This window comes from Musa acuminata, chromosome BXJ1-9 (genome assembly GCF_036884655.1).
Source record: "Musa acuminata AAA Group cultivar baxijiao chromosome BXJ1-9, Cavendish_Baxijiao_AAA, whole genome shotgun sequence".
NCBI classification, from domain to species: Eukaryota; Viridiplantae; Streptophyta; class Magnoliopsida; order Zingiberales; family Musaceae; genus Musa; species Musa acuminata.
Genome location: NC_088335.1, coordinates 12,401,218 through 12,426,805, shown reverse-complemented (window position 1 = coordinate 12,426,805; position 25,588 = coordinate 12,401,218). Strand labels below are relative to the sequence as shown.

The following is a 25,588-nucleotide window of genomic DNA, read 5'->3' as shown; positions in this document are numbered from 1 at the left end:
TCCATCTAATATTCCAGAGACCGTATATCGAGCATGGTGCTGTCAGACCCATACGGTTTCTACTCGAGTCTCACTCTAATCAGATTCTCCCGGAGAACTCTTTCTCTCTCAACCCGAATGACCCTAGCCAGGGATTTTTCTGAGCAAAAACACATGGAATATTCCTCTCATGACGCCGAGAGTGGATGATCCTCTATCGACACTCAATAGCCCTCGTAAGGTCGACTACTACTCCCAATGACCAGCTGTACTAGATCTGGGACAACCAAACCTATAAGTCTGGTATCAAAGAGTGGAGCACTCATACAGGACATCCTTGGTGTCTCAAGTCTAAGGACCAGATATACCACTAGGACTACGGAATCACTATCTGACAATAAGGCATCATCAACCATCCAATATTCCGTAAGCGGATCAATCAGTGAACTCATTCTCCAATGAGCACTTGTACTGTATCCCTAGTGTCCCTACGCGAGCAGCTATGAGACCAGTTGCATCCATCATATGGATGGGTATATAGCACACTAGTATGTCCGGTTATCACGATGTCCCTCTCGAGTAACCTATGACCGGGATTATTTAGGATATGTGTTTAAAGGTGAATCGATCTCATTATCGTGATCTCATCACGATCCGATTCCCATTGCACAAATCCAAGGACATCACAATATATATGCATATATGCAATAGTTATAAAGTGATATACGCTAAAATATAATAAGCAAAAAGATTCTGTATCAAGTCACACGTGTCATCACTCACGTGATTGGCTTGCTGGGCACCTATGACTAGCAAATAGGAGGGAAGCAAAGGGACATAGGCAAAGCTTTTTTAGATGTCACCTCCTATTCTCCTCTCCCCCTCTCCTCCTTAGCTAGTAGCCCCTATTTGGGACATGTGAACAGCAAGAAGGGGCAGCCTCTTCTTGATTGCATGGTGCGTATGAAGAGGAGGTTTGGGCAACGATTTGAGAAGTGTCTTTGCAGCCCCTACCGTGTGGATCACTACTAAAGAGGAGTACAATTGATCTCCTTTATCCTCTCCCATGGATCTATAGGAATTCAGAGTTATACGATCTCCCTATGTAATATAATCTTTCTTATATGCGTAGTTTTTTTATTTCACTGGTTTTTACGTACCAATTTGTGCATGACGATAAGAGACTAATTTTTCTGTGGAAATATGAGATTTTGTTTTCTATTCTTTCACTGCGCATGTAATGTCACCCTAGATTTCCCAATAAATCTTACGTTGTTCAGTATGTCATTGGTTCATCTGGCACTTCGTCCAAACTCCCAACACGTCATGCTTTCCTTCGACGTATTACTCAATCCATCGGCATGTTGACTCCTGCAATATCCAATCTTGGCACAATGTTTGATCTTTGTAGCCCAATCCCCAATATCTAACTTTGACTTAACGTATGATTCTCTTGCTTCAATCGATTTGTTTTTCATGATCGAAGTTAATCCTATATCACTTTACTCAAATGCTGATTAGATCATAAACTCATCAATTAATTTTATTATCAAAATCTGGGATTCAACAATCTCCCTTTTGGATGATGATAACCAATTGATGATGAAGTTTTAACTAAACTCTCCCCTATCTATATGTCATATCAAAATAAACTTAGAATTTAGAAAATGATAACCTTCTAACCATAATATCTTTGAGTTTAAGTCGAAACAATTTTAATTATGAATCATAGTGATTATATGCAACACATCATATCAAAGTAATCATTACTTCATATGCATATCATTGCATATATCATCATCATAAGATCGTGCATAATTTTAAATCATCAAGGCATCATAACATGCATAATTCTAAAAAAAAATATTTTAAATATCATAACTTTGGGTATAACTTCAAATCATTAAGATACATCACAACATGCATAATTCTAAAATATTAAAATTTTATATCATCATAACTTCTCCCCCTTTGTCATCAACAAAAAAGGAGAAACTTTGAAGTATGCAAGTAAGCAATTTTTTTAGATGTGCAAGTTAACAATTTTTGTTTCTTTTGAGATATACAAGCTAGCAATTTTTGCTTCTCTAGAGATGTGCAAGCTAGCAAGTTTTTTGCTTCTTTTTTATATGTGCAAGCTAGTAATTTTTGCTTCTCTTGAGATGTGTAAGCTAACACTTCTCTTTCTCCTCTTTGTCATTATCAAAAAAAAAAAAAAAGGGAAGGTTACAGTGGTGCAAAAATTTACATCAATATTCCAATCATCACATAAAATATATCAAAGACCATGAAAGATCAAGTTGTGAATATAAAAGATCATGATTCATCTCTTCTTTTGTAAATAGTGAAAAGAAAGAATCATAGTAAACGATCTTGATTCAAAAGAAAACTAAGTCATAAAAACTGAGAAATCAAGATAATGATCCATAAAAAATATATATATGAGAAGAATTCATACGTTTGAAAGATTCAACATGTCTAATTCTCTTCTATTAAAATCAAATTATTCCTCGTTCAATGGTTTAGTAAAAATATCTACTAATTGATATTTTGTATCAATAAAATCTAAAGATATATCATGATTATTAACATGATCCATAATAAAATAGTATCTAATATCAATATGTTTAGTTTTAGAGTGTTGAATGAGATTTTTTGTTAAATAAATAGTACTAGTATTATTATATTTTATAGGGATATTTTTTAAATAAAATCCATAGTCTTCTAAAGTATTTTTTATCCAAATAACTTATGCACAACATGCTTCTACTGCTACATATTCAGCCTTGACGGTAGATAATGTAACATAACTTTATTTCTTGGAAGACTAAGAAATAAGTGCATGACCTATGAGTTAACATGTTCTAGATATTTTTTTTCTATCTATTCTACATTCAACAAAGTTAGCATCAGCATAAGTAATCAAATCAAAATTTTAGATTTTGGATACCATAATCCTAGATTAGGAATTTCTTTTAAATATCTAAAAATCTTTTTAACTGCTTTATAATGAGATTATTTAGGATTAAATTAAAATCTAGTACAAAGCCCAATACTAAATATTATATCAGGTCTAGTTGTTATAAGGTATAGTAAACTACCTATCATACCTCTATAGGTCTTTTGATCAAAGTATTCTCCTTCATTATCCATATCTAATTTTATAGAAGTTCTCATGGGTGTTTTAATGGCTTTAGCACTATCCATATGAAATCATTTTAATAGATCCAAAATATACTTATTTTTAACTAACAAAAGTTTCATCACTTAGTTGCTTAATTTATAATCCTAAGAAAAATATCAATTCACCCATTAAACTCATTTCAAATTCTTAGTTCATACTTTTGGCAAAAGATTCACATAAAGATTCATTTGTAGAACCAAAAATAATATCATCAACATAAATCAGAACAATAAGAAAATTATTTTTTTAATATTTAATAAATAATGTAGTATCGACCTTATCTTTTAAAAAAATATTCTTAATAAGAAATGAGCTAAGTCTTGTTGAATCTCAAATTTTGATGATGAAACCAATTGATAGTGTTTATTTGATTTGCATTTTGAGTGACATATGAAGCTTTGATCTAGGAGAGACAATTAAGGCAGGAAGAATCATGTTAGGCCGGAGTGGAACATGTCAAAAGATTAGACGTCAAGCCGGAGGATCGGTCGACGTATCGATAGAAGGCTTCAGGCCACGAGTTCCGGCATCGGCCAAGGAGAGCAAAAATTACGCCAAGGAAATTGGAGTTGCATAGGTCAATTGGTCGATTGGGCAATAGGCCACAAGAGAGGACGATGCGTCAAAGAATTGGACGAGGCGTCAATGAACCAATGACATGCCAGACAACATTTGATTAGCTTTGTAATAATTGTCTAGATTGAAGTAGGTTTTAGGTGTAATTGGGTTGAAATTGAGCTAACTCAATTAGGAGCTAATTGAGCCCAAGTTTAGGCTGTGTTGGGCCAAGTGAAAGACTCAAACAGTGACCCAACAGGTGGAACTATCGTGACACAGTCTCCGAGACTATGTCAAGCGGTGGTATCGCCCAAACACAATCTCCAAGAGAATGTCAGGCGGTGGTACCACTAGACTGGATGGTGGTACTACCTAGTGGTAAGGAGTCAGGCGATGGTACCGTCAGATTGAGCGGTGGTACCGTCTAGTGTCAGTGCTGTAGGCGGTGGTACCGCCCAACACAAGTAGTGGCCCCGCTAGTATCCCAAAAACCAGGGATGAGATACTTTTAGGCTCCAAGTTTGAATCCACTTGAGGCCTATAAATACTCCTCTCATCCCTTGTTAACACACACAAGAATTAAGAGCAAAAATGGAAGAAAACGTTGTTGTAATCTTATGTGAACTCCTCTCAAACTCTAAGTGTTAGTGAAGTCTAAAAGAGGAGGTTGTGGGGGTGTAAAGGTTCTCTCCTGACCTTGTCAAAAAGAGAATATAGTTGTAAGAAGGTGATTGGTTTTCACATATTGAAGGAAGACCGTTAGTGGATGCCGGTGGCCTCGACGGAAGAGGAATTGAGATTGGATGTAGGTCACGACGATCGAACCACTATAAAATCTAGTTTACATTTCTACTTTGCTATTTACATTTATTGCAAACTGCCATACTTTCTCATTACTTTAACTGCACACTCTTACAAACGTGTTTCAAGTTAACATTTTTTCGAAATCAATTTTAATCGAACGAAAGAGTTTTGAACCAACGTAATTTTATCCACTGCACTAATTCAACCCCCCTCTTAATGCTAACTCGATCCTAACAAGTCTCTCGTACTAAGCCCATTGGGAATGCTTCAATTCATAGAGAGCCTTAGATACCTTAAAAATATAGTTTAGAAAAAGAATATTCTCAAATCCAAGTGGCTGCTCAACATAAACTTCTTCGGAAATAAAGCCATTAAAAAAAACACTTTTGACATCCATTTGAAAAAAAAAAATTACAGCATATATAGGTAAGGAGTATCCTTGTGACTTTAAGTTTTGTCATAGGAGTAAAGGTTTCTTTATAATTGATACCTTCTTCTTGGTCGAAACCTTTGGCCACTAATCTAGCCTTGTTTCGAATCACAATACTAAGTTCATTTTGCTTATTCCTAGACTTATTTAGTGCCTATTACAAGATGATCACTAGGTGTAGGAACAAGCTTTCACACCTTATTTCTCTCAAATTGATTTAACTCTTTATGCATTGCAAAAACCCATGAGTCATCTTTTAGAGCATCGTCAATGCCTTTAGGTTCAATTTGGGACAAAAAGGTAGCATTAGCATAAAAAAAATTTAAATAAAGAATGAGTTTGAATATCTTTTGATGTATTTATAATGATTAGCTCCTTAGGATGAGCATTTATATACTTTCATTCTTTGGGTAAGGATTTTTGGGAAGTCGATATATCCAAGTTGCTTATGAGAGGAGAATTCTTATTCAAATTCAAAGTATCAAAATCAAAATCATCATCAAAATTATTTTTTTTAAATTTGAGAGACTCATTAAAAATAACATGGATAAATTCTTCGATAACCAAGGTTTTTTAATTAAAAACTCGATAAGCTTTAGAAATAGAGGAATATCCAAGAAAAATACCTTCATCAGATTTTACATTAAATTTTCTTAAAGCATCATTTTTATTTAAAATAAAATATTTACAATCAAAAACTTTAAAATATAAAATGTTGGGTCTTTCATTGTTCCATAATTCATAAAGAGTTTTAGATAATAGTAGTCTTACAAGAACCTTGTTCATGACATAACATGTCGTGTTAACGACTTCGACCAAAAAATATTTAGATATGCTATATTCGTTCATTAAGTGTGGTTCTTATCATCTCTTGTAAATTCATATTTTTTTCTCTCAACAACTCCATTTTGTTGTGAATTTCTTGGAGTAAAGAAATTATGGTCATATCCATTTAAATCATAAAAATATTAAAAATCATGATTTTTAAATTCACTATCATGATCACTACCAATAGAAGAAATCATAAAACTCTTTTCATTTCGAACTTTTACAAAACTTTAAAAAATATTTAAAGCAATCACTTTTATATACCAAGAAATATATCCAATTATATCTACTATAATCATCAATAATCATAAAACTATATTTATTACCCCCTAGACTTGTGATATCAATTGGTCTAGACTTATGATATCAATTGGTCCAAATAAATGTGCTTACATTATAAAGATACAATACAAAAATAGATCTATGATTACCTTAAGGACTAATATTGTGTATACTATTGATCTTGATGATTTTTGTAATGAAACTTGTTTTTTAATTTTAAACGATGATGCGTAGCTTTGACATAGGAGATTAGGTCATGTAAGTATAAAATTAATTTTATAAATTACAACTAAAGAACTTGTAAGAGATATACCTAGAATTAGATTTGTCAAAGATAAAGTTTATGATGCATGCTAACTAGGTAAATAAATAAAGAGTAGCCTTAAATCTAAAAATCAAGTAAGTACCTCTAATTCAAATTTAATATTATATACCTTATCATATAATTGACTAATACTTAGTAAGTTATATTTTAAACCATCTACTAATAAAATATCTTCAAGCAAGAGGTTTTATTTCTTACCTATATTTTCTTTGCCAATAATTTTTTCTTTGTTGTTGTCTCCAAAAGTGACATATCCTTCATCTTAGCTAGTGACTTAAAGAAATGTGTTGATCTTCAGTCATATGCTTTGAGTATCCACTACAAAATATCATCTCTTGCTTCTAGCTTTTGATTATAGACATATCTACAAGAAAGGGGGCTTTGCTTTAGGTACATATTTAACTTTGAGTCTCTCATGATTAAATCTACTTATCTTGACCATTGGCATTAAGTTATTTATGATTCCTTTAAGAACCCAAACTAATTTATATGAGCTATATTTTTTAAATAAATATTTATAGGTATAATGATTACATCTACCACAAAAATTACATTTAATTTTAGGGGAAACATGCAATATGAGTCTTTTAACAAATATAGTTGACTTTTGTTGAGTATTACTATTCATAAAGCAAATTCCTTGCTTTCTATGTACATGACTTTTGTTAGCAAGGATTATGTTTAATGATTTATTTCTAATTTTAAAATTTTTTAATGTTTGTTATTAATCTTAGATTCTTTAACTCTACTTATGCCTTCATGTGTAACTTTGAGTGTGTGTCAAATATCATATATAGAAACACGATTAAACTCATTTTTATCTAAAGCATAAAATAAAATAATTTATGACTTTAGCATTTAAATAAAATGATTTTTTCTCTAGATTATTCAATTCATTCATTGGTAGAGGGTTTTTGAAAACCATATTCAACAATATTTCATAAATCAAAGTCCATAGAAATAAAAAAATCATCATTCGTATTTTTCAATATATATAGTCCATCCCATTGAATATAGGAGGACGAGTGATAAAATGTCTCTCTTGATTATTATAAAAAGTTATTTAATCTTTCTTAGGTATTAAATCAAATGAGAGAACCAAACTTTGATACCAACTGTTAGGATCGTAAAGGCAATAAAAGGGGGGGTGAATTAGTGTTTCAAAAAGTTGAACCGATTTCAAAATTTTATTTAATCAAAATCGTATCGAAAATACATTTAACTTAGAATGTGAGTAAAAGTAGTGAGTAACTAAATTAGTAAGTAAGAGAATGAAAAGCACAAAGGAAATACACACTGGATTTATAGTTGTTCGGTCGTCGCGACCTACGTCGACTCCCGATTTCTCCTCCATCGAGGCCACCAGCTTTCACTAATAATTTTTTTTCAATAGACAAAGATCAACTACCATTGTTACAACTATTTTCTCATTTTCATAGGTTTAGGAGAGAACCTTTACAACTATTTTTACAAGTAGTCCTCACAACTCCCTTAGAAAGACTTAGATGATTGAGGAAGGAACTCAAAAATTTCAACATAGTTTGCATACTTAAAATCATAAGTTTTTGTGTTTTTTTCTTCTTATCTTAAGTAAGAATGAGTGGGGTGCTTATAAGCCCCAAATGACTTCAAAATGAAGTCAAAAAGTCTCATCCCTGGGTTTTGGGGATACTAGTGGTATTATCGCTTATGCTGGGTGGTACCAGTGCTTGTAGCATTGAGCACTAGCAGTACCATCGCTAGTTTGGGTGATACTATCACTTGACAGCCTATAAGACTATGTACTAGTGGTACTATCGCTAGTCTGGGTGGTACCACGGCTAGTTTGGGCGGTACCATCGCTTGATATTGGCGGTACTACCATCGGGTCTTCCAGGAACATACGCTTCGTACGTTCCAGCTCATTGGCGGTTCCACCGCTCGACCCAACTATAGGCCACTGAACGAGCCTTCCACTAGGCCCAATTCAGTCCTGATTTGGGCCTAATGGCCTTTAATTGAGTTGGCATGGTTATACCAAATCCAACTCAAGTAAAACCTAAACTATAATGATTAAGATATAAACGATTACAAACAAGAATCATATGGTGTCCGATATATCATTAGTTCATATAAACTCCCGGTGCATCGTGCTTTCCATTGGCATATTGCTTGATCCATCGGAATAAGCGACTCAATTATATCTTGTTTGAGTCACCGATGCACCGGGAGTTTATATGAACCAATGTTGGATTTGGTTATTTTGATGGAGTTGGGCCTTAGGAATGATCATTCCACAACATTTGATGCATCGGAATGATCATTCCACAACTTCTGATTCATCGGAATGATCATTCCACAACATTCGATCTTGGCACAATCCCTGATCCTTCCGTCCTGATGCCCGATCTCTGACTTCAGCCCAACGTCTGATTCTCTTGCTTCAATCGATATACTTTTTCATGATTGAAGTTAGTCATGTATCACTTTTCTCAAATACTGTAATGATCATAAACTCATCAATTGATTTCATCGTCAAAATCCTAGATTTAACACTCGACTCTAATACCACTATTGGGAAACCTTATGCAACATCACATATGTAGCAAAAGAACAGAAAATAAAATAAGTTCCCAAAGATTCAATATTGGATTGTCGTACGAAGATTGGTATGCAAAATCAGACATGGTGCTGTCAGGCTCATACGAAGTCTACTCGAGTTTCACTCTAATCGAATTCTCCTAAAGAACTCCTTTCTCTCTCAATCCGAATGACCTTGCCTAGTGATTTGCTTAAGCGAGAATACATGAGACATTCCTCTTATGACACTAAGAGTGGATGATCCTCTATCGACACTCAATCGCCCTCGTAAGATTGACTACCACTCCCGATGACCGACTATACTAGATCTGGAACTTCCAAACCTATAAGTCCGATATCAAAGAGTAGAGTATTAATACCGGGCATCCTTAGTATCTCAAGTCTAAGGACTAGACACATAACTAGGACTATGAGACTGTTATCTAACAATAAAGTATCATTAACCATCCAACATTCTATAAACAAATCAATCAATGAACCCATTCTCTAATGAGTACTTACAATATATCCCAAGTGTCCCCACACGAGCGACTATAAGACCATCCATCTCCATCATATGGATGGGTATATAGCCCACCGGTTTATCTGGTTATCTCGATGTCCCTCTCTAGTAACTTTTGATCGAAAATATTTAGGGTTTGTATTTATAAGTAAATTGGTCTCATTATCATAATCTCATCATGATCCAATTCTCATTGCACAGATCCAAGGACATCATAATATATGTAATATAAAATAATAAAATATCAATAATAATAAGCAGAAAAAAAAAAAGATTGTGTCACACTTGTTATTACTTATATGATTGACTTTTAAGACACCTATGACTAGCACATCTTTGTTGTAGTGGAAGCACTAGCCTTTGTCTTTTATCAGGTTCTTCTTAGCAATATTTGCTTTGCCCGGTTTGCCCTTGCCCTTGTTAAAGGACTTCTTTATCTTTCTTTTCTTTTTGGTCTCACTAATATAGAGAACTAGCTTATCTTTCTTGATGGTGCTTTCAGCCTCCCTCAACATATTGAGGAGCTCAGGAAGAGTCACTTCAAGCTTTTTTATCTTAAAATTTTTAATGAACTATGAAAATGAATTTGGAGGGACTGAAGTATGAGATCCACACACATATTATCCTTTAGAACCATTCATAGACCCGTGAACTTCTTAATTCACTCAATTATCTCCATAAATTGTTTGAGGAACAAGGAAGAACTCAGCGATATGAGATATCAAAGAGCCTCTTCCGCATAAAGATGGTTGAAGGGACATTGGTTATTATCATTAACTAACTAAGACTACCGAATTACTATTTGAAAATGATGTATCATTAACCAGCCAGTATTCCATAAGCGGATCATTCAGTAAACTCATTCTCCAATAAGCACCTGTATTATATCTCTAGTGTCCCCACACAAGCATTTATGAGACCTGCCTCCATCATATAGATGAGCGTATAGCACACTAGTCTGTCCAATCATCTTGATGTCCCTCTCGAGTAATCTATGACCAGAAATATTTAAGGTCTGTGTTTATAGGCGAATTGGTCTCATTATCATGATATTGTAATGATCAAATTCTCATCGCATAGATCTAATGACGTCATAATATATATTCATCATCAATATAAAGAGATAAAATGTTATAATGATAATAACCAAAAAGATTGTGTAGCATGTTACATGCTATCACTTGGGTGATTGACTTTGTCACTTGTAATTAGTATATTGGATATCTCATTGTTCTAAAAATCTAACAAAAGAACTAGAATTATGATTGAGCCTATCATAACTACTATAAAATTGATCACTTTTATCGATTTAACTATTTTATATAATTATATCTCGACTTCAATTATATAGATTAAAAGTTGTCAATAGCTTGAGACCTCGTATAGTCATATTTCAACAAGTAATCTATTAAGGTGACAAAATATCTCTCTCTATTAAAATAGAGAACATAGAGTGACCCATAAATTTAAGCATATATAATCTCAAGGAGTCTATAAAGTTATATTTCATTTCAATATTTGATTATAAGATCATTATAAACTTAAGATTTACATTAATTTTATATAAACTATCACACAAAATTTAAAAGTTAACTTTTACTAAATCACGATGAGTTTACTTTTACCAAGAGAGAAATAATATCTTGATAATTATAGATAATGAACTCAAACTTTTAGAATTATAGAAACATAACATGTATCATCAAAATTCATCGAATGAATTATCTCTAAGTATTGGTGATGAGTACCAACTACTATCATATTAGTTTTAAGATGATTTCCTATAACGATGAATAATTTATACTATTTTAATTTTTATATTAAGATAAATTATTATTATTGGTAATATAAGTTGAAATATTAGTATCAATCTACCATGTATTAAAAAATAATTTCTGTAACATTTGATTCGAAATATACAAAATCATATTTATACCTTTCTGAACAAGGGTTATAGTCTTTCTTTAAATGACCATTATTACCATAGAAGTAATACTTTACTATAAAGATTTTTCTTTTATGAGTGTATATAGCATTTATAAACTTAAGTGATTTATGTTTCAATTTTTTATTATTATCATCCACTCCTTGAGTAATACCCCAAATATTATGAGTCTTTTATATTTTAATTTTTTCTAGACACATATACTCTTTAACTTATTTAAGTTTTATTTATCCTTAATATTCTTATAGTGAATTTTAAATGAGTTAAACTAAGAAGAAATAGAATTAAAAATAAATTATATAAGAAAGAACCCAACTCAAAGTTCTTAAGATGACACCTTCGTCAAGCATATTAAGGATGTAATATTAAATTTATCAAATATTGTTATTTTAAATTTTAATCAGTCCTTTCATCAAGGTGTTAACTAATGACTTATCAATAAATTTAAAAAAAAATTTAAATATTTTATTATGCTAATTATATATTGTAATGAAGTCTAAATATTATTAACAATTATCATAAAACTAAATCTATTAAAATTTTTCCAATCATTTATCATAATTATTTGTTCCACACACATTTCAACTAGTATGATCAAGGTCTGATACACCCAAGCTAAACATGCCCAAGCTATTTATAATAATTTAATTTTAAAATAAAGATATTTATAAGAATATAATAAAATAATATAATATTAATGCTTTGAGTCTTTTAATAAATATTGAATTATTGATATATCTTTATTTTACTTTGGGTAAAATATTTAATCTTTATATTGACAAATCTATTATTCTTATAGAATTATTTATGGATTATTAATGTCATCTTTATGGAACGCTACCTTTTAGTATATAACCCTAAACTATAAGGATATTCAAAACAATATCATTCTACTCTATCACATATTATTCAATTCTCCTTTACGATTATCTGTCTCATAATCATGTGTATCATTATAAATATTATTTTTATTAATATCATTTAGGACTAATTCTTTAATATAATTTTATAAATTATTGATCTAGGCCAAGCGACTATAAGACCAATATAATAATATAAAAATATAATTAAAAAATATAAATAATAAAATTTTTATTGTAAATCGCATCCCATAAGCCTACCATCCTAGGCTTTGGCAACTACCAATCAGATAAAACTTAGGAATATCAGTTACAAATAATATTCATCAAATTTATTTAATCTAATTTATGCCAAAATAGCTCAATAATAAAATAATAATTATAATAATTATCAAATATTAATAAGTATTAAAAAACTTATATGATAATTATAACCATAAATCATGTGTTTATGTAAAAAAATAAATATTATTTTATAATTTTAAATATATACACATGAATAACCAAACAAATATCTAAGAACAATAATTAGATTTTTTCTTATCACATATAAAATTTTATTAATATGCTATATGAGAAAAGTTTTAAAAAAAATCATAATTTTAAGTCAACCATATTTGATTGGGTAAACATAAAAGTTAGCTAAACATCAACCCAAATAAGATAATTAAAACTTAAAGTTTATCAAAAGTCAAAAATCAAGATTTGATTTTTTTCGAATTTGATCAAAACTTAGTCGATTGAATCTAAATCCAATCAAGTAATTAAAATATAGTTATTTTTAAGATATTTGATTAAAATAAATTTAATTAATTAATTTTATAATTAAGAACATAAGTAAAAAAATAATTTCTTAAGGATAAAATTATAATTTTATTTAGGATATATAATGATAATATTTGATTTCTGAAGGTTATAACTAAAAAAATAAATTTAAGAACACTGATTACAATTTTCTGAATTTTTTAGAGATAAAAACTATTTTTTAGTTAAAAAAGAAAAAACCCTAAAACTTCTCAACTGTCGCCGCTGCGTTCCACCACTCTTACGCGCGGGCGGTGCACGGTCGGAAGAGCTGGATTTATATTAAAGCATGATAACAGGAAGTTGCTACGTGCAGGACTTATCCACCTTTTAAACAAAACTATCTTACAACGTGAGGCTAAACAGTAAAGATGGGAGTACAATTTGCAATTGACAGATACTATTGCAGCCGATTTGCTAACAAACAATAAGGATTCACGGCACATATTGTTACAGATATTAGGAATCTCCTCCTATAACTCATGCACGTTTTCGTGAATATAATCAAGCGATAAATCGAGTTGCTGGAAAAGCTACGTAAATGTAATATTGTATGAGAGGATTCATTTTGTTCGAAATAACTTAACACAACTCTTTTGGTACAACTTTGAGATCTTAATAAATTTATATTTGAAAAAAATATTATACCATTTATTATAGTTAAAATTTAAAATCGTTCAGTATTTAAACTATTTGAGCTTTAAAAAGAAAATCAAAACATTTTTTAATGTTTTATTCACTATTAATTTATTTGAATTTTTAAAAGTACATATAGGCCTCTGGATTCAAAGATAAATATGTTTATATTATTACTTAACGCTGCTTTCCTTTAGAAACTATTTAATTACTTGATGTTGCTGTCACCTCACCAATATTAAGATTAACGGTTCCTTTTTCTAATTAAATCGACCTTCATACTTCACCAAGAAATGAACAGTGACGGAATGCGTTCCACCGCCACTAAAGCCTTTCTTAACCTTTGCCTTTCTCCGTCGCTTTCTTTCACCCCTTTCAAACCCTCTCCAAACCCCGCCCGCCTCATCCGTCCATGGATGAGCAGGAGGAACAGCAACTCTGGCGTCGATTAATCGACGACGACGACTACGATGCCGCCGCCGCCGCCGCCTCCGCCTACGACTCCCAGGAGCATCCCTCCGACGCCGTCCTCGTCGGCTTCGTCATCGCCAACATCGTCGGCCTTCGTTATTATACCGGCACCATCAGCGGCCGCGAGATGGTCGGCCTCGTCCGCGAGCCCCTCAATCCCTACGACCCCAACGCTATCAAGGTCCTCAACACCCGCACCGTCCAGGTTGGCCACATCGAGCGCGCTGCTGCCGCCGCTCTCGCCCCGCTTCTCGACTCCTGCCTCGTCTCCGTTGAGGCCATCGTCCCCAAGCCCCCCTCCAAGAACCGCAACCCTTACCGCCTTCCATGCCAGATCCACCTCTTTGCCCGCCCCGACGCGATCCCCGTCGTCCGTGCCGCCGTGTTCGAAGGAGGGCTTCAGCTCATCGAGTACGATGACCATGAGTTCGGCCTCTCGGAGGCCGCCATCGTACAGGAGGAGAATTCCAAGAAATCTAAGTCGGGGAAGCACGGGAAGAGCGTCGATAAGATCTTCGCTCTTGTCGGAAAGGGTGATGAGGGAAAAATTGCACCTTTGAAGCCACCGAAGGAGGTAATCGTGTCGGAACTGTTTGAGCACCAGAAGGAAGGACTGGGATGGTTGGTCGGGAGGGAGAATTCATGTGACCTGCCGCCGTTTTGGGAGATGCGAGATGGAAGTTATGTGAATGTGTTGACGAATCACCAGACTTCGGAGAGGCCGGAGCCGCTGAAAGGTGGGATCTTTGCTGATGATATGGGCTTGGGAAAGACCCTCACTCTGCTTTCTTTGATTGCCACTAACAAGCCTGGTGGATTTCCTAGTTCTTCCACCAGCAATCTGCAGGGAGAAGACGAAAGGATAAATTCTTCGAGTGGTAGAAAGTCAAGATCTGGTAAGACAGTCGTCAAATCATGTAAAAGACGTAAACTTGATGGCGGAGAAGTTCAGAAGAGCGAAGCTTTAGGACTGAAAACAACATTGGTTGTTTGTCCACTTTCTGTATTAACATCATGGATTACTCAACTGGAAGAACATACTAGGCCCAGGAGCATGAAGGTATATTTGTATCACGGAGAACGCACAAGGGAACCGGAGGAGCTTTTGAAATATGACATTGTTATGACAACCTATACCACTCTGTCTGCTGAGTTTGGTGATCCGAGCTCACCTATGAAGGAAACAGAGTGGTTTAGAGTCATTCTTGATGAAGCCCACGTGATTAAAAACTTTGGAGCTCAGCAGACAAAGGCTGTCATAGCTCTGAAGGCCGAGAGAAGGTGGGTGGTGACAGGGACGCCCATTCAGAACAGTTCGTTTGATTTGTTCTCACTTATGGCCTTCTTGAGATTTCAGCCATTTTCCATCAAGAGCTACTGGCAAAACTTGGTGCAACGCCCACTAGATCAGGGGTCTAAGAGTGGGTTATCACGTTTGCAGGTACTTTTCATTTTGTAACTTTAATATGATTTGATTTTCAATTTTTATAAATTTGTTAGGCTTTTTCTTTTCCTTGCATTGTTTTGAGGCACAAAAGAGATCACCAAAGATTTCATACTCTATTGATAAGTTTACAAACTCAACCTTTTTGAAGTTCAGTGTGTGTCTTCACTAAACAAAATGGTGTAGCAATATTTACTTTAAACTAAACTTCAACAAGATTGTCTAGCCTAAATGTCATTTCCATATATCTAAAAGAAACTTCAACAAGATTGTCTAGCCTAAATGTCATTTCCATATATCTAAAAGAGCAGCAAGCAATATCAAACAATAAGGCAGGTTTGCTACAGGTAACAAAATGATTTCTCATGCCTCCCTAGCTAAACCAGGCAATTTGTAATGCTTATGTTACACACACTAAGGGCATGATTTATTGTTTTACTTCAAACAAGTGAAGAGACATGACATAGTTGACGTTCAATTGGTTAAAGCAAAAACTATTTGCAAAGGAATTTTGAGTTTCTACAGATCTATATCCTAGAAGCAAAATATTTATCCAAGAAAGAGATCGCTGTGCCATTGTTCACTTTTCTACATTTGTTGTTAACAACGCAAAAGCAATTATTTGCTTCTTTGCTGTTAATTAATTCCTTATTTTGGAAGTTCTAATAAACCTAACATCCAGGTAGGAGTTTAAAATTCCTCGACTAATGTTTTTAAAATTCTCTAGGGCAGGTCTCTTCCGTTGCTATCTTTGCAGTTTATGATCAACAGTATTACCCTTTTAATTTTATTTTTTCCAAAGACTATGTAGCGTTTCTTTTGTAGTCTGTAGGAAAATTCCTTCATTCAATTCAATATTTTTTGGATTTTGGATGTGACACTTCTAACTCTTTGTTGATTAATGTTTAATGATGCAAGTATTTTTGAGAAAAATATATGATAGTAACATGCATATTAATTCAGCTTTAGCAGATAATAAATAGAGTGAGGTATTAAATAACATTCATGGCAATCTCCTACTGAGGAAACTAAATAATGGATGACTGATAATTTATAACTTTGTAGTTGAAGAGAAATACAAGAGAAATACATAGTTCTTGTTGAGTAAGAGTAAGACGAACTTTAACAACTGCATTGTGATATAATACTTTTAATAGTATTGCAAGTTCCTTTTTCTTCTTCTTTTTTTTAATTCTCCTAGAGCCATCCAATCATAGATTATGTTTCATGATTTTACATGGAACAATTTCTTGGTCTAGAAACTTTTTAGCTATTGACATTGCACTTGTTGTTAGACATGAAATGAATTGTTTATAATGAGGCCTCAAAAATGAATCGATATATAGTATTTATTACTGTTGACCAATTAGCAAAGAAGACCACAGTTAGGCGGTCATAGAGAAGATATAAAATTTAAGATTTCAGTACTTTACACTTATAAAGTTATGGTCCATATAGTTTAATTGTCTTTTACGAGACCTTATTTTCCTTCGAGGAATTAGATATTTCTAGATAGACATCCAAATTCATGCGACACAGGTTAGTAATCAATGTAAACTATATGCAAATATATAATTATCCTACGTTCACTATATATATTCTTTAGCCACAAATTGATCTTTGTGTATAAGAACCTTTTAGTCCTAGGTTATAATATGATTAATGAGTTCCTTATGAGAAAGAAAAAAAGAAGAAGAAAACAAGATGTGACAGTTGGTGAATGCTTTAGTTGATCTTGATCTTGACCTTTTATCTTTCTTTCTGGTACCTTGGAATTTGGGATTCTAAAGTCCAAAATAGTCCTTAAAGCTCTTTAGTGATTTTATTTGAAGTCCCTGGTTGATGATAGTTAGTGAGAGTTCAGCAGGAAGGGCTTGTTTAATGATGGTACTACCATGTCAACGGAAGGATGGAAGTATCTTCGTTTCCAAGGAAAGGTCATATACACAGATCAAAAGAGTGATTGTTTTACCATATGAATATATGACATTGAAACCTGGCTAAATAAATAACCTTGTAACCGTGATGTGTCTATAAATTTTCATAGTTCTTCTAATGATTGAATTATTAATGTTGCATAAATGAATTTGGTATGGAATATACACTATTTACCTTTTTGTTGGTTCTATTATTTTTCCATGTGTGAACTTGATCTCTGCAAATAAGACTGGATTATCTGAATTTGGTTTTCTGTTTACTGAGCCCTTTTTAATCCTCTGAATCTGTCAGGCCCTAGTTGGAACTATATCTTTGCGGAGGACAAAAGCTGCAGAAAATGGAAGTAAAGGTTTGGTAGGGCTGCCATCTAAAACTATTGAAACCTGTTTTGTGGAGCTCTCTGCTGAGGAAAGAGAACAGTATGATCGATTGGAATCAGAAGCTCAAAACACCATTAGGGAGTACATTGATGCAGACACTGTATTACACAATTATTCCACTGTGCTTCATATAATATTACGACTCCGGCAGATCTGCAATGATGTGTCATTGTGCCCTTCAGACATCAAATCATTCCTTCCATCTAATGCTCTTGAAGGTAAGGCATGTTCACATTAATTTTAAGTCTTCAATGGGCACATGATTTTCTACCTTTTGGCAGTTTGCCAAATCATGTGCTGCTCATGAAGTTCTTTAGTTTCATTTAGATGACAAAGGCTTTCTAGTTCCTTTCAGTGATAATCATGAGGAAGGTGATATATTTTGTATATAACTATATATATGTATGAACATATGTGGTGTATATGCACGCATTGATACATGTATATTTTTAAATATTCCTGCTTAATTGAAAGTATTGTTAGATGTAATAAACAAATCCAGTTTCATCTTTTGTCCAACTTGTTGTATTTTCGGGGTAATTATAAATAACCTCCTATAGTTAATTGAGTAATGTCCCGGTCCCTATACTTTAAGTAGCATTGGGGTCCTTATACTTACTAAGGTGAAATATTTAATCACAATTCTTCTTACATTGTTAATTTTCTCGATGGAAAAAATCGCACGTGCAAAAAGGACATGAATGAGGAGGATGAAAACGTAATTTTATTTTTTTAATTATTAAATACATATTCTTTAAAATATCATAACCGTTCTTTCTCCTCCCCTCTTTCCCACGCTCGACCTGCGCTCTCGACCATCGTTGCTCCTGCACTGCTCGACAACCGCCTCTCCTGCATCTCTCGTCGTTGTCGCTTTTGCACCGCTCGTCGTCGCCACATCGGACTTGCTCAACCGCCGTCGCTCTTGCATTCTAATTGCCATAAACTTCTCGATTGGAATGCAAGAGCAGCGGTGGTGGCGGTCGAGCGGGTCCGGTGCGACGCTGAGCGGTGTAGGAGAGGCGGCAATCAAGCGATGCAGGAGCGGCGGTGGTCGAGAGTGCAGGTCGAGCATGAGAAAGAGAGGAGAAAAAATGGTTAGGGTATTTTAAAGAATATATATTTAATAATTAAAAAAATAAAATTATATTTTTATCCTCGTCATTCACACCTTTTTGCACGTGACAACATGTGCGATTTTTTTCGTCAAAAAAATTAATGAAGTAAGAAGAATTTGGGTTAAATGTTTCACATTCATAAGTGTAGAGACCCCAATGTTACTTTTTAAAGCATAAGAACTGGGATACTAATCATAGTTAACTATAGAGGGTTATCTGTAATTACCCCTATATTTTCTTTTATAGCATATTTATATTCATTATGTCTAAATGTTGATGGTAATTTAAGTCTACTGTTAATTTATATCAGGAATTAATTTTTATAAAAGGGGCTTGTGTATGATCACTTTCTTTTGTCTAAGGAGGATTTCTTTACCTTCTTGTTGTTAGGTCAACCTTGTAGCATCATATAGGAGATTGAATTGATTTTTGTTGTACTACATTTTAGTTGAGTTATTTGCAGGAAATTGAGAAATTCTTTAGCTTCTAACTTGTTATTCTTATTGCAACAATTGTTTGTACTTTATAGTTTAGACTATATCACCCTGATGGCCTCACCAAATTTGGAAATCCGAACTAATAGACTATTTTTTGCTATAGAGTATGTCATTGGAAACCAAAAGTTTTATTCGAACTGTTGAATCCCGGATTTTGATGATGAAATCAATTGATGAGTTTACAATCTAATCTGCGGTTTGAGAAAAGTGATACAAGACTAACTTCGATCATGAAAAGGCAAAACAATTAAAGAAGAAGAATTAGATGTTGGTCCGGAGTTAGAGATCGGTTATTAGGCCGAAAGAATCGAACATTGTGCCAAGATTGGATGTTGCGGGAGTTAACATGCCGATGGATCGAGCAATACGTTGAAGGTTCGAACGAAGTTCGGATGAACCAATGACATGCCGGACAACATAGATTTCTTGTTTTGTTATCGTTTAGGTCTTTATCGTCATAGTTAGGTCTTAAATTGAGTTAGTTTTGGGTGTAACCTTACTAACTCAATTAGGGGCCTATTGGGTCTGATCTGAGGTTGAGTTGGGCCTATTGGGAGGCCCATTCAGTGACCCACAGTTGGGTCAGACAGTGGCACCGCCAAACCAAGCGGTAGAACCGCCTATGAGTTGGAACGTATGAGAGCGAGAGTGGCGAGCAGGGTTAGGGTTGGGAAGTCGTGAGAGGAAGGCTGATATCGGTGCTTTAGTTGGTTCGATTGAACCAACTAAAGCACCGGAGACCGAACCAGACCTAAAACGCTGGTTCGGTCGCCTGGTTTAACCCGAGCGCTCGCCCGAAGTGCCTAGCGCCTGGGCTCGGGCGAGCGCCTAAGCAGCGCCTCTTTGAAGTGTGCCACCTGGAAATGAAGCGAGGGGCTAGGGCCTCGCCTCGCCCGAGCGCCTAGACGAGCACCCGAGCACCTATTGAAATCACTGGGAAGACCCGACGGTGGTATCACCAGAGACTGGCGGTGGTATTGCCTAGACTGACGGTAGTACCATCAGTACACGGTCTCCCATGTGCAAGGTGGTAGTATTGCCTAGACTGGGCAATAGTACCGCCAGTGGTCAGTCCTGCAGGCGGTGGTATCGTCCAGTACTAGCGTTACTAGGACCTTGGAAACCCGGGCTGAAACTTCTTTTTGGCTTCATTTTTGAAGTCATTTGGGGCCTATAAATACTCCACTCATTCTTGCTTGAGTTAGTAAGAAAAGTAAACGAAAAGGCTAGTGATTCTGAGTTGTAAAGTTTTGAAAAGTGCTAAGTGTCCCCCTCCTCCTATTTAAAGTTTTGAGCTTATTCTAAGAGAAGTGTGAGACTTGTAAAGGTTCTCTCCTAAACCTGTGAAAAGGAGAAAGAGTTATAAAGAGGGTAGTTGTTCTTCGTCCATTAAAAAAAGATCGTTAGTGAACGCTGGTGGCCTCGACGGAAGAGGAATCGAGAGTGGACGTAGGTCGCGATGACCGAACCACTATAAATTCGTTGTGCATTTTCTTTTTGCTCTTCATTGTTATTGCTTTTTTATTTAACTGCTTATTACACTTTTTCTAAGTCAAGCACACTTTTGATATCGGTTTTCATCAAACGAAATTTTTAAATCGAGGTTTTTACGAAAGCACTAATTCATTCTCCCCTCTTAGTGCCGATACAGTCCTAACAGTTGGTATCAAAGTCAAGTTTCTCCCGGTTGGTTTAACACCTAAGAGAGATTAAATGACTTTTACCGGCAATCAAGAGGGTCATTCTATCACTCGTCCTTTTATGTTCAATAGGACAAACTATACGTATTGGAAAATATAAATGAGGATTTTTCTGATTTTTATGGACTTTGATTTATGGAATATTGTCAAATATGGTTTTCAAAAATCCTCTAGACCAATGAATGAATGGAATGATCTAGAGAAAAAATCGTTTTCCTTAAATGCTAAAGCTATGAATGTTTTATTTTATGCTTTAGACAAAATGAGTTTAATTGTGTTTCTACATGCGAAACTGCACATGATATTTGGCACACACTCGAAGTTATACATGAAGACACTAGTAGAGTTAAAGAGTCTAAGATTAATCTTTTGGTGCATAATTATGAATTATTTCGAATGAATCCTAGCGAAACCATTGGTGACATGTACACCCGTTTTACAAATGTTAATCTTGAAGTGGAAGAGAAATTTGATTTTGGTGTTCAGAATAGGGCGCTGCAATATCTCATGATTTAACATGGAATTTTGTGGATTGATGCATCACCTTTACATTGAGATTCTTTTCAGGACTGATTTCAGGATCAGATTCATAAGATTGAATTATAAACAACACAAGAAAATGAAATCTACTTTGATGAGTTGTTGATGTGTAAGAGTAAATGGCTGGTGTAGCCTCTAGATCTCTGATCTGTCATGAGATGAACATTTAATGATCTGTAGGCAGGACTTTAGTCATAGCTGATCTAGAATAAAAAAGATAGCTGCTTGAACTATTAGGATCAGAGATAGTATCAGAATCGTAACTCCTCTTATTTGGATATATATTCTACCCAGATTTAATAATTGAAATATTTCACATCCAACTTGGATAATCATGGATGTGTAGGATCTTAAAATGCTGCATTGGGATTTTAACAACATTATCTTGTCCAGTAGATCAAGTAAATTTATGAGTTAGGAACTTCAGCGTTGAATAGCAAACCAAGCTTTTCCCTTGCCATATTGTGCAGTACTTATTCTTTTCTTATCAAAATTGTAGAGTGCAGATGTCTATACTCGTTTCATTTTCACCAACTAAATTTTCTGACACACCGATCAACGGTTACTGGTTTCAAGTGTTGTTGGCATGCTTTGTTGTCTTCGTTGTATTACTGATTTGAGGGATGTCACTTCTCGTGGCAGATGTGTCTCGGAACCCAGAATTGCTTAAGAAATTGGCATCATTGGTAGAAGATGGAGATGATTTTGACTGTCCAGTTTGCCTCTCTCCACCTCTGAAGACAGTGATTACATGCTGTGCTCATATATTTTGTCAAGCCTGCATACTGAAAACCCTGAAACACCTTAATGCTTCATGTCCTATCTGTCGTCATCCCTTATCAAAAACAGACCTTTTTGTGGTCCCACCAACAAAATCTACCAATGATGATGGGTCAAAAACTTGCTTATCAAATAGACCATTATCTTCTAAAGTATCATTCTTGTTGAAACTTCTATTAGCATCCAAGGAGCAGAACCCTTCAACAAAGTCGGTTGTCTTCTCACAGTTCAGGAAGATGCTTATTTTGCTTCAAGAGCCACTTAAGGATGCTGGTTTTGTGATCTTGCGATTGGATGGCGCAATGAGCACGAAGAGGAGGGCTGAGGTGATAAAGAGATTTGGAAAATGTGGTCCCGGGGAACCGACAGTGTTGCTCGCCAGCCTTAAGGCTGCAGGCACAGGAATCAATCTCACAGCAGCATCTAGAGTTTACCTCATGGAGCCGTGGTGGAACCCAGCAGTCGAGGAGCAGGCAATGGACAGGGTGCACAGGATTGGGCAGAAGGAAGAGGTGAAGGTGGTGAGACTGATAGTAAGGGGCAGCATAGAGGAGAGGATTCTGAAGTTGCAGGAAAGGAAGAAGAAACTAGCGAGCGGGGCCTTTGGGAGGAAAGCAGCAAAGGAACAAAAGCAAGTTCGTCTTGAAGACCTACGCATCATGATGCACCTGTGAGTTCTTACCTCAAAATTTTGAACAATTTCATGTGCCCAAGCACATATATGACATGCATGCATGTGTACATGAACGTGTGTGCATGAAATTTTGTCATCATGCCTGATTGTGCATACCTACCCTGTACACATCAGTTTCCCTGCTGGTTTTTGAATCCATAGGAACCTTGGATGTGTTGTTAATGAGATGTAGGAGCATCAAGCATGTATGGTTCAACCATTGCCTGTTGCTTACCTTGTAGTGTAACTATCATTGGATGGCCATCAGATATCTCCTGAGCAATCTTGATTAATACGTCCCCTTCACCAGAAATGGCATAGGGCTAATGATTCTGTAAGGTCAAATTTTCGCTCTTTTTGAAGTAAATGTTTCTGTAATATGATATTTGCGATTGTAGTTGTTTACATACTACGTCAAATACGTGCATTATGCTATTTCATTGAGACATGTAGGTACCTAATTCTTGAGTCAATCGCATTGAACTAATCGAGTCAACTAGGGTGGTTCTACTGTTGATATATTATATGATTAGGTTGAATCAGAATGACACCAATTATTTGATTTCATAATTATTTGACGCGAATCAGAATGACATGAATTATTCGAAAACCTATAAGAAGCTTGTTAATTAAGATTGGTAGATACTTGAACTAATTGGAGCTTAGTTATAATGTTGTAGATATGATTACAATGTTTTGATTCAATAATAAAAAATATTATAATTCCATTTTGAAACACTGGTATTAACTAATACCATATTTATTTAATGTCATTTCTTCACAATACATAAAAATAAATATTTTAAGGTTTTTAAAACATGTAAACCTAAAGTTAATGCTAAGTGAAAAGAAATGAATATTTGTCATCCTTTGTTTTGAATATACCAACATATTCTTAATTTCCATCCAAAACTATCAAAACAATCTCATAAATTGTTTTGTGATGGGGTATAATACATATAGTGAATGGGAATTTGAACTAATTATATATGTATATATATAATGTTTTCTGTTTAGTATCTGTATTAGTACATTATAATATGACTACATAGAAGTAAATGGTGTCTAGTGATCCATTTCCCTCAAAGTTTATCACTGAGAGAATCTTTTGTGTACTTTCATTTTTATGAAGAACAATTTAAGCCTGTTAATGAGGAAATCTGAATGTAATAATAATTTTTTGATGAAACACCATCTAAGGATGCATACCCAAAGCTTCTGCTATGAAAAATCCGAAATGTTCCATCATTTCTTTCACATAAATCTAAAAGCTTAAACCTTTTAAGTCATCAGTTCTCACATGAAAGAAAACGCTCTTGTACATTGATGATAGAGCCTATTGTGCAAGTAATGGCTCTTTGCATGCACTGATCAAGAAACAAAATGCCCATCTTAATCAACTGATGCTATGATCACAACACATTTCTTATGTCCTGCTGTTTAGGCCTATCCAAGGGAAGAGGGAGAACAATCCTTTTTCGATTATGCTCGATGTAATTAATCGATCGAAAAAAAAAGTAATGTTTAAAAGGTTCTTAAGTCTCCAATTAGATAGAATTTAGAATAACGCTGCTGCATACCAAGAAAGAGGCATGAAGTAGCTCAGAAATTTCCACATCAACCGGAATCAGATGTTTGTGCCGCATAGCATCGAAGGTGAATGTATAAGGTCCAATTTATCTACTAGGATAAATTTGTTTCTGCAATGTAGTTGCATCTCAAACTTCTCTTAATTCCTTTTATCAGCTTCAACAAACAAATACCGCAATCAGTAATCCTTTGTCAGTATCACCTCTTTGTTCATCTTAAACTGAAATCTACAGAGAAAAAAAAGATGAAGGTTGAGAAGCTATGCATTCTCCACTATTTTCTCTGGTACATCATTAGAGAACTTGCCAAAATTGTTCCCTCATCAAATTTTCAGAATTTGCAAAAAATATATGATGTTTTAGTAGGATCATAAAACCTAATAAAAGGGCAATAATCTGCTGCTGTTCATTTCTTGGACTCCCATCTACTCTAAACATTGCAAGTGCAAGATCATAAACGACTTGAGAAGTAGTGCAATTTGCTTGTTCTATTCATGAAAAGCTAAATTTTAGATAGGTAATGAATGTTTAGCTTCTGCACATCTTTCTCTCTGCTCATTCAGCATATCATTCTTGTATGTGCCACTCTGCTTCCAGAAATAAATCTTATTATATAGCCATCAAAAGCTCGAGTAAGCTTAAACATGCAATGCAGGAGGACATTAGAAGAAATTCTTAGGGAAGCGAACTGAATGGATCATAAACTTTACAACACCATTATCATCTCTCAGTGATGAATTG

General features: G+C 34.5%; 1 protein-coding gene across 1 annotated transcript; it reads left to right on the top strand.

The window, feature by feature from the left end:
- Window positions 1-14,024: 14,024 nt before the first annotated feature.
- On the top strand, window positions 14,025-23,594 carry LOC103998214 (putative SWI/SNF-related matrix-associated actin-dependent regulator of chromatin subfamily A member 3-like 1). Its single transcript, XM_009419623.3, has 3 exons — window positions 14,025-15,629; window positions 17,862-18,168; window positions 22,448-23,594. Exons 1-3 carry the CDS (start codon window positions 14,130-14,132, stop codon window positions 23,257-23,259), a joined length of 2,619 nt encoding a protein of 872 aa, XP_009417898.2. The 5' UTR covers window positions 14,025-14,129; the 3' UTR covers window positions 23,260-23,594.
- Window positions 23,595-25,588: the final 1,994 nt, after the last annotated feature.

Coding starts and splice junctions, on each gene's coding strand:
- LOC103998214 (XM_009419623.3), top strand. CDS start 14,130: ATGGATGAGCAGGAGGAACAGCAACTCTGGCGTCGATTAATCGACGAC. Junction 15,630..17,861: donor GTGGGTTATCACGTTTGCAG/GTACTTTTCATT, acceptor TGAATCTGTCAG/GCCCTAGTTGGAACTATATC. Junction 18,169..22,447: donor TCCATCTAATGCTCTTGAAG/GTAAGGCATGTT, acceptor TTCTCGTGGCAG/ATGTGTCTCGGAACCCAGAA.